This window comes from Scomber japonicus, chromosome 16 (assembly GCF_027409825.1).
Source record: "Scomber japonicus isolate fScoJap1 chromosome 16, fScoJap1.pri, whole genome shotgun sequence".
Taxonomy (NCBI): domain Eukaryota; kingdom Metazoa; phylum Chordata; class Actinopteri; order Scombriformes; family Scombridae; genus Scomber; species Scomber japonicus.
This window is the reverse complement of record NC_070593.1, coordinates 6,500,966-6,510,191: the sequence shown is the minus strand read 5'-3', so window position 1 is coordinate 6,510,191 and position 9,226 is coordinate 6,500,966. Positions and strand designations below refer to the sequence as shown.

The 9,226-nt window shown below is 39.2% G+C and overlaps 1 protein-coding gene across 1 annotated transcript; it reads left to right on the top strand.

The window, feature by feature from the left end:
* Positions 1–309: 309 nt before the first annotated feature.
* On the top strand, positions 310–7,857 carry ap5s1 (adaptor related protein complex 5 subunit sigma 1). Its single transcript, XM_053335116.1, has 3 exons — positions 310–494; positions 4,173–4,464; positions 6,716–7,857. The coding sequence occupies exons 1-3, from the start codon at positions 310–312 to the stop codon at positions 6,842–6,844; spliced, it is 606 nt and encodes a 201-aa protein (XP_053191091.1). The 3' UTR covers positions 6,845–7,857.
* Positions 7,858–9,226: the final 1,369 nt, after the last annotated feature.

The window sequence follows — 9,226 nt, the reverse complement described above, 5'->3', positions numbered from 1 at the left end:
GCATTTAAATGCTAAAAACTCCGATAACTAAAATAAATAAATAAATTAATTAATTAATTAAAGCTGCAAGCAGCGATGAACGGGCCCTCGCCATCTCATGCATGTCGGTTGACAGATACAATAGGGCTTCGCGCGGGTCAGCGCTCGGGCCCTTATCAGTGACGAGTTCAAATTTCCTCCAGCTGAAACTTTTTCCCGCCAGTGCCAGCACGTGGTTTCAACAACACCAAGCAACAGTCAGCTGACCGACCCGGAAGTAAGTAATCAGCTGACTGCTCTCCACAGAAGGAAGTGGCTCCACATAACAACATGGTTCGCTGTTTTCTGATCCACACCGTCTGCCCGGTCAGTGCTCTCTCTGCCGGGGACAGCAGGGTGCTTTACTCCCGTGTCTTCGGCCCGGATGAAGGCGCTGTGTCCGGCCAGCAGCAGCAGCAGCTCAGCCCGGAGGAGAGGCGACTCCTGCAGGAGGAGAAGCTCTCTGTGGTGGCGAGGTGAGTCTGTCTGCCCCCCTCCACTGACTCTGAATTCACAGAAAAACATCTTTCACATGCTATTAAAGATAAAACATGTTAAATATGCAAGCTGTCGACACGGAGTCTGGTTATTGGAAACATTTCTCTGCAGCTGTCATGTTTGATAATCACATCCTTTACTTCTGTAAAGGTATCAAAGCTACTAGTAAAATACCTGCATGAAAAATCCTGCTTTAGTTAAAGTAAAATTTAGTTAAAATATTGTAGTAAGAGTATATAAGTATTATGAGTGATGTAGTATGCAGTATTACACTAAAAGTAGTGCAGTATTATGAGTGATGTAGTATGCAGTAGGCCTATTACAGTTAAAGTACTGCAGTATTATGAGTGATGTAGTATGCAGTATTATAGCAAAAGTACAGCATGTTACTGTTGTAGCTGCTGGAGGTGGAGCTAGTTTACACTACTTTATATACAGTTAGCTAGTTTACACTACTTTATATACAGTTAGCTAGTTTACTACGTTATATACAGTTAGCTAGTTTACTACTTTATATACAGTTAGCTAGTTTATACTACTTTATATACAGTTAGCTAGTTTACACTACTTTATATACAGTTAGCTAGTTTATACTACTTTATATACAGTTAGCTAGTTTATACTACTTTATATAAAGTTAGCTAGTTTACATACTTTATATACAGTTAGCTAGTTTATACTACTTTATATACAGTTAGCTAGTTTACACTACTTTATATACAGTTAGCTAGTTTACTCTACTTTATATACAGTTAGCTAGTTTATACTACTTTATATACAGTTAGATAGTTTATACTACTTTATATACAGTTAGATAGTTTATACTACTTTATATACAGTTAGCTAGTTTACATACTTTATATACAGTTAGCTAGTTTATACTACTTTATATACAGTTAGCTAGTTTACACTACTTTATATACAGTTAGCTAGTTTATACTACTTTATATACAGTTAGCTAGTTTATACTACTTTATATACAGTTAGCTAGTTTACACTACTTTATATACAGTTAGCTAGTTTATACTACTTTATATACAGTTAGATAGTTTATACTACTTTATATACAGTTAGCTAGTTTATACTACTTTATATACAGTTAGCTAGTTTACATACTTTATATACAGTTAGCTAGTTTATACTACTTTATATACAGTTAGCTAGTTTACACTACTTTATATACAGTTAGCTAGTTTATACTACTTTATATACAGTTAGATAGTTTATACTACTTTATATACAGTTAGCTAGTTTATACTACTTTATATACAGTTAGCTAGTTTATACTACTTTATATACAGTTAGCTAGTTTACATACTTTATATACAGTTAGCTATACTCTACTTTATATACAGTTAGCTAGTTTATACTACTTTATATACAGTTAGCTAGTTTATACTACTTTATATGGGTAGCTATTTTAGTCCAGTAGTTCCCAACCTAAGGGTCAGGAAAGAATAATATTTCAGCTAGCCTATATTTCATGACATTTATTATTACTGACAAATTCAATGTAAACTCAATGTAATCCCAAAACAACAGAGGAACACACATGAGGTGGTGGGGATGATGAGCAACCACAGTCTCACACATTTTTTAACTTCTTCAGTTAAATTTTAGTCAAATTAAAACATATTGCATACATAACTATTAATCTGTTTGATTAATCATTCTAAACAATTTTCAAACTCAAATCCCAAACATCCTCTGGTTCCAGCTTATCAAATATGAGGACCTGCTGTTTTACTCATATTGCATCATAGTGAATTGGATATCTTTGAGTTTTGGACTGTTGGTTAGGACCTTTTCTCACCATTTCCTGATATTTGATAGACCAAATGATCAACCTGCAAAAATATGTGGCAGATCAATCCATAATGAAAGTAAAGCTTAGTTGGAGCCCCATATATATATATTTACATATTTGATTGATCTGTCTTTTTTTCCCCCCTCTAAATTTGTCTTATCCAAATTCCTCATTCCTGCACTTAACTACACAGTTTCCTGTTGCTACAAGGCTGCCGCTTTTGTGTCTCCTTTACTGAGAATGAACACCATTTTTCCCAATTATCCCTCCATCAGCCCTTTCACTACCTGTCATCTTTACAAACTCTAAAAACTTTGACTGTGTTTGTGTAACAGGAGCACCGTCTTCCCATTTTCTGCTTCAAAGCAACCCGTCTTCTTTCTGTTGAGCGACCTGCTGCTTTCCTGATGGCCACTATGTTAAATGCATCATAGCGCCAGTGGAGGCTTTCACTCATCTCTGCATGTGTCTCATTTGTTCTCTATAACGGAGGAGCTCTTCTACACTTGTAGTGTTTTTGTAGTTTCTCGACTACCTGTAACAGTAACAGGTTGTTACATTATATACGATCTATGCTTAGAGTGTGACTATAATGCATTATCACTGCTAAAAGAAAAAGCCCACTAACTGCACAGTGGAAAAAAATAACATTAATAATCCACTTTGAAATGTCTGTCAAGTAAAAACATTGATTTAATGCTTTTTTTGTGATATCATCTTGCAACATGGAGAAAGATATCTTTAAATGAATGCAGTAATGATTTACTGGTGTTAAGATGCTGCACATGAAAATATAATAAGATCTGAAGTAGGAAACTGACAAGGACAGTTTTATCTAAAGTGCACTAACTGGCATTTCACTTTCATGAGTTGACCAGTTGCTGCTATTTAAATGTTAAGTTCCCTGCTCTACTATGTGAATGCACTGCCCCCATCCAGATGAATAGGAGGTATTGTGTTTTCTCTGCAACGCCTGATTTGATGTGAATTCATCCAGAGCTAAATCACTTTGTCAGTCGAGATAAATGTGAATAATAGCAATTAGTTATTTAAGTCTATTAGTGGCTATACCTTCTCAACAATGAGCCTTTGTTGGCTTTCCTTTTTTAAATATTATAATAAAATAATTCAGTTTTTTTCTTTTTTTTCTTTTTTACTGTTGACCAGACAAAATATAAATTTTACTTTACATCACTTTAGATTCTGGATTATAAAATGAGAATGTGATGTTTATTTTATTATTAATATCTAGTTTTTGTTTCTTTTCAAAAGTTTTATATTTATAATTAAATAAAAAAAGCTGGATCAAGCAATAATAAATAATAATAATAACACAGTTTATTTATAACACGTTTTTAAGTGCTCAAAGATGCTTTACAGAGGACACAAAAAATATAGAACAAAGTGGAGTAAATAATGTAGAAGGTTAAAAAGACATAAAATGAAAAGAACAAACAATGTCGGAGGTTAAAAAGACATAAATAAATGGAAAGAGGATAAAAGAACAGTTTACAGGTTAAAAGACACTTTAAAAGGTGTGTTTTAGGAGTGATTTGAAGGTATGGGGGTCTGTACAGTCTCTGATGGGTTTGGGGAGTGAATTCCAGAGGGTGGGGGCGGCAGCGGAGAAGGCTGTGTCCCCCTAAGTTCGGTGCTTGGTCCGAGGGGGTAGGGCAAGGAGATTTCCCTCTGAGGATCGGAGGGCACGGGAGGGGGTGTCATATATACACACATAATAATGAGTTGCAGCCCTGATCCCAGTAAATTTAAGGTGGTAATGGTGAAGTATAAAGTGATCTAATACTTTCCAGGTCTCAATGTGTCTGAATGTAGCGTCTCTCTGGCTCAGGCAGGTCCGCAGCGCCGTGTCTCTCTCCCGGGAGGCGTCGGGTCACCTGCTGGTGGAGGCGGTGCCGGGCGAGGAGGCTCTGGCCCTGCAGGAGGCTGACAGTGGAGTGGTGAGGCTGAGGGCTGGAGACCCCTTCTCCGAGGAGATGAGCGCACTGTGGCTGGGCATCCAGAGTTTGGGCTTCGTTCTGGTTTGCGAGCCTCACGAGAACCTTCTGCTGGCTGAAGGGACGCTGCGTAACCTGACGCGACACTGCCTGGAGCACCTGCACTTGTTGGGGCAGGGGAGCGAGGTGAGCACAACCCCAAAACTCCAGTAGAGTGTGTGCAGTCAGGAATGATGGGACCCAATTTTAGAAATGAAAATAAACTCTTGGCACAGTATTAAAATAAAGTTGGCACCAAACCATTTAAGCTGCATGAGGAAACTCTATGTAACAGCAGCTCCAAGTAGCAGCAGGGGATACATATTTGCATAATGTGAAATAGCCCAAAATGCTGTTCTTAAATTATGATAGTTGGGCCGATTATAGTTGAAGTGTTGATGAGACTTTAAATAGACCTGTCAAACCTGGACTAGACTAGCAAAGAGACTCTGAATGGAGAAAAAACAGTGAAATTGCCCTTTTTTCTATTTCTAATAATAATAATATATTCCACAAATCCGACAAGAGGTTTAAAACAGTGTTAATGCTATTACCATGATGTATATTATCTCCTTTACAACTTGAAGTGGTATAACAATATGAAAGACTCAGCAGATTAAACAGCTGTTTCACACAAAAGCTGAACTGAGAAGCTCCATAAATTAGCCAGTATTAGATAAAAAAGTAGTTTAACTGTAAATCATGTAAAGATGTTCCAGTAGTAGTAGTAGTGGGAATATGGAACCTGGAAAAGTTACCTACCTTTCCCTTAACTTGAAATTGGAGTCAGCTTTGTAGGATTTGGAAAATATCTGACAGATTTTGGAAGCGTCTGCTAGAATTGAGGTGTCGACATAATAGCTGTGAGTTGTGTGGGGAGAGCAAAAAAGTTGAATAAAGGACATTTTTATATCATTTTTATTGCGATCTGGAGAAAAGCCAAATGATCTGAATAGTGAGACATTTTGACATCTCCTGGCAACCCGTTCTAAGAAACCTCAACTGTGGTTACTTTTTTTTTTTTTTGGAGGGAAACAAATAAGTTATCTGTATCTGACCTGTATTTCCTTTTCTAACCAGTTTTATACTTGAATATAACAAGATGGAGTGTTCGATTTCCTGTTGGCACATTTGTGAAGCAGAGATAAGATGAGGAGGAAAAGGTTTGACATTGGAGAGTTTAGCGCTATCACTCCAAATATGACAGTATTTATGACCCCGAGTGTTTTAACGTCTTGATTTGTCACTTCCTGTGTACAGAGTGTTTCCACAAGTAATCAGGTGAACTGGGATATATGGGCGTTTTTTTCGTTCAAATAATTTATTGTCTAGTGCATCTTTAGTGATATTCAAATAAACCTTTTGTAGCATCCAGACATGTTTTAAAGGGTCTCATTAGAGGAGAATCAATTCAGCGAAACAGAACTAAACACAGCCTGAACACTGCTTGACAAATGCTCAACAGCAGCAACTCATCACACAGTGTTTCCCTTTAATTATATAGACTGGCGGCCCACCATAGTCTAATTTGTGCCACCACAGTTTCATAGTGAGTTGAACATGTCTGTCAGCAGAGCATCTCTCCCTGCACCAGAGCTACTCTGCCCCAGTCAACTAGTTGAACTTGGATAATCACTCTTGCTTTCTTTGTTTCAGAGCTGAATGATGGTTTGTTTGTAACATTTATTAACTGGTAAAACATTTCATTCCCATGCTGTGTGGGTGTGTCATCACCATTCATACCTATACAACCACTAGTTTAATTACTAAAGCACAGCATTGCTGAGACTACAATTTATGTTTTTTAAAAATAGATATTACCTTAACCCTCCTGTTGTCCTCGAGTCAAGGAAGGAAGGGAGGGAGGAAGGAAAGAAGGAAGGGAGGGAGGGAGGAAAGGAGGAAGGAAGGAGGGAACGAAAGAAGGGAGAAAGGAAAAGAGGCAGGAAGGAAGGTAGGAGGGAAGGAAAGAATGAGGGAGGAAGGAAGGAAGGAAGGAAGGAAGAAAGCAAGGAAGGAAGGAAGGAAGGAAGGAAGGAAGGATGGAGGGAGGGAGGGAGGGAGGGAGGGAAGGAAGGAAGGAGAGAAGGAGGGAGGGAGGAAGGACAGACGGAAGGAAGGAAGGGAGGAAAGAAGGAACAGTCAAAACAGACGGGGTCATTTTGACCCGGGAGGACGACACAAAAGTTAATTTCGCTCCACAATGATGCATTTGGCTTAAAAATGTGCCCCGGACCCGCCAAGAGGGGCTGACTGAGGTCCAACTACCATAGTGTCTGTGGGAAACACTGCATCACATGTTCTGGAAATTTAAAAAATGACAAACAATAATGAAACAAGATAGCCGTTGTATAGATTTTATTACATTAAAAACTTACACTAACGTTTTTCTCTCCAGGTTCTACTGAAGAGTAACCGTATCGACGTACTGCTCAGCCGCCTGCTTCCTCACGGCCAGCTCCTCTTCCTCAACCATCGCTTCGCCCAGAGCTTGGAGAAAGAGGTGACAGCCTACATGGCCAAGTGAGCTTTCACCATATTGGGAGAGAGAGGGGTGGGGTGGGGTGGGGGGTCACTGCTACAGTATAGCACCGCACTCCGGCCCCGACTCCTGATCCCAACGAGAACCGCGCTAGCCGTCGCATTAGACAAACAAGCTGTTGTTTACCATTGGGTGACATTTGAGCGGCGGTGGAAGGAGAAGGGACTACTGGCAGCTGCTGTTTCAGATTGCATGAGGAGTAAACACATACAGTGGTAAATATCTACCGCAGCCACTTGCAGCTCACTCACTGGTGGCTGTTTACTGTGTGTGGGAGGCTTCAGTTCAAATCCTGTTTGTTAAATTGAAGAGTGGAAAGGAAAATGTGGCAGATTAAAGAAGCTGTCGACGGGGCCAGTTACAACCTACTTATCAACATCAAAGTGGCATTTATCTGATGCACGATACTTAAAATGTCACCATGCAACCTTGAGGAACTATAGGCATGACCTGGTTTTTTCTTTTGTGTGTATGTGTGTGTGTGTGCAGTCGATTATGTCCTCATTAGCTGCTGCGAAGAGAGGGGAATTCTGGGAGGATAAATTAATCTCAGTGGTGCATTGTAACCTTTTTCGACTTGTAATGGACCTTTTGTTCCTGAAGAGAAGGAGGACACCAGTGCAGTTTATATTATAGGTTGTTTATGCAGTGTACTATATTATTTATCATCTTGTAGTAACATATAGCTGGAATGGAGCAAAGAAAGATTAAAGTTAGGCCTGTTCAGTATCAGTGTCATTTTCGAAGCAGGAAATGTAATGACTTGTGAGACTTTGAGGACAACGAAAAGGTCGAGAAAGAAACATGAAACCACAACGGAGACCCACGTGGACATATTTCATGCAGACTATAAGGACAAAAAAAGGAACCAATGACGGTACCATCATTAACAGAAACACTCAGGCACACAACAAGTGACAAATGCACTCCCGTATCTTCTGAACATCTGTTGTACCGCCGACCACAGCTCCATGTGAACCCAGACTCTCCCGCTCCTCCTCCTCCTCCTCCTGGTCTCGTGAAATCCACTCAACCAAATCCAAACCAGAGTGGTGATTTTTATTTTAGCGAGAGGAGGGAGGGGGGTGGGGGGGGTTGGGTTATCTGTCTGGATGCCAGCATCAGTTTCTTTGATCCTCTCCTCTTTTTTTTTTTTTTTCTGTGTTGAAAAATAAAACTAATTTCTAGTATTACCTAAGGCGTATTCTTTGAAACTCTGCAATCAAGGACATGGTGTGTTTCCAAAAAAAGAAGAGACACCGAGGGATAGCACATTAAAAATGATTAAACACACAAAAGGAGGATTTTAGAGTTAGTGTACATCTGGTGAGGGGGGAAAAAACCACAAACTCCACATCAGCTGGATAAAAACACCTGTGAAGTGAGTTAAGTATGTAGTTCCACTGAGACCAGCAGAGGGCGATCTTGTTCCTGTGAGAGTCAATCTGCAGTGGAGAGGAACCCAACTCACTGACTTGCATTTTGAGTGCGAGTTTTGCATAAAAACAAAGTATTTGAGTTTTTAAAATATGAATTGGCCTTGCTGTTGAACTCAAGGCTATATTTTAAGCTGTGTGGCCAAAAATATATGAGTAACCTTGACTAGATTTGTGTAGTTTTGGTCCGTGGCTGTTTTTCATGGTTTTTCATGGTTTTGGCCCTTTAGTTTTTTAGTTCCACTGAAGCCTCACCTTCCTGTTTCAAAGCAGCCGTGTCCTCATTCAAGTAAGGTCCATATAGAAATGTTCATCAGAGTTTGGTGTGGAAGAACTTGACGAGCCAGCAGAGCCTGCGGACCCCCGACCACAAGCAATGTCTCTGCAGCCAGGGTCCAGTGGAGAAGAGTGGAGGCTGTTTATAGCAGAAGATTAATGACCATGGTTTTATAATCAGGTGTTCAATCAGTCACTTTTGGGTCATGTTCATGTCTCCACATACTTTTGACCATGTGGTTTATGCAAAATTACCAATAAATTTTACTAATATTTTAAATCAATACATTAATTTATAGCTTATTTGCTCCAAAGTGATTTTTTCTAAGCAGGTGTCACTTGGAGTGTAAATGTCACCACTTTAACTTGAGATTTGTATTGATTTAAATAGCAATACACAACCTTGATTTCATTTTGGATTCTTAACTCACATCAGCTGTTTAATCAGACAAACAACTCTGCAATCAACGCACATCAAATCCAAATAAATTAGATAAATGGAAAAACAGTGTGTAGGCTTTGTCATGTTTAAACTGCATATTTAACTGTTTCTGAAGTTAGATCTGGCTCTTTTATCTCTCAGCACACACTTCATCAACTTCATTTATGTGACTGTATCAAACTTTGCAAAACAAAATCTTGTGTAATGACTGAC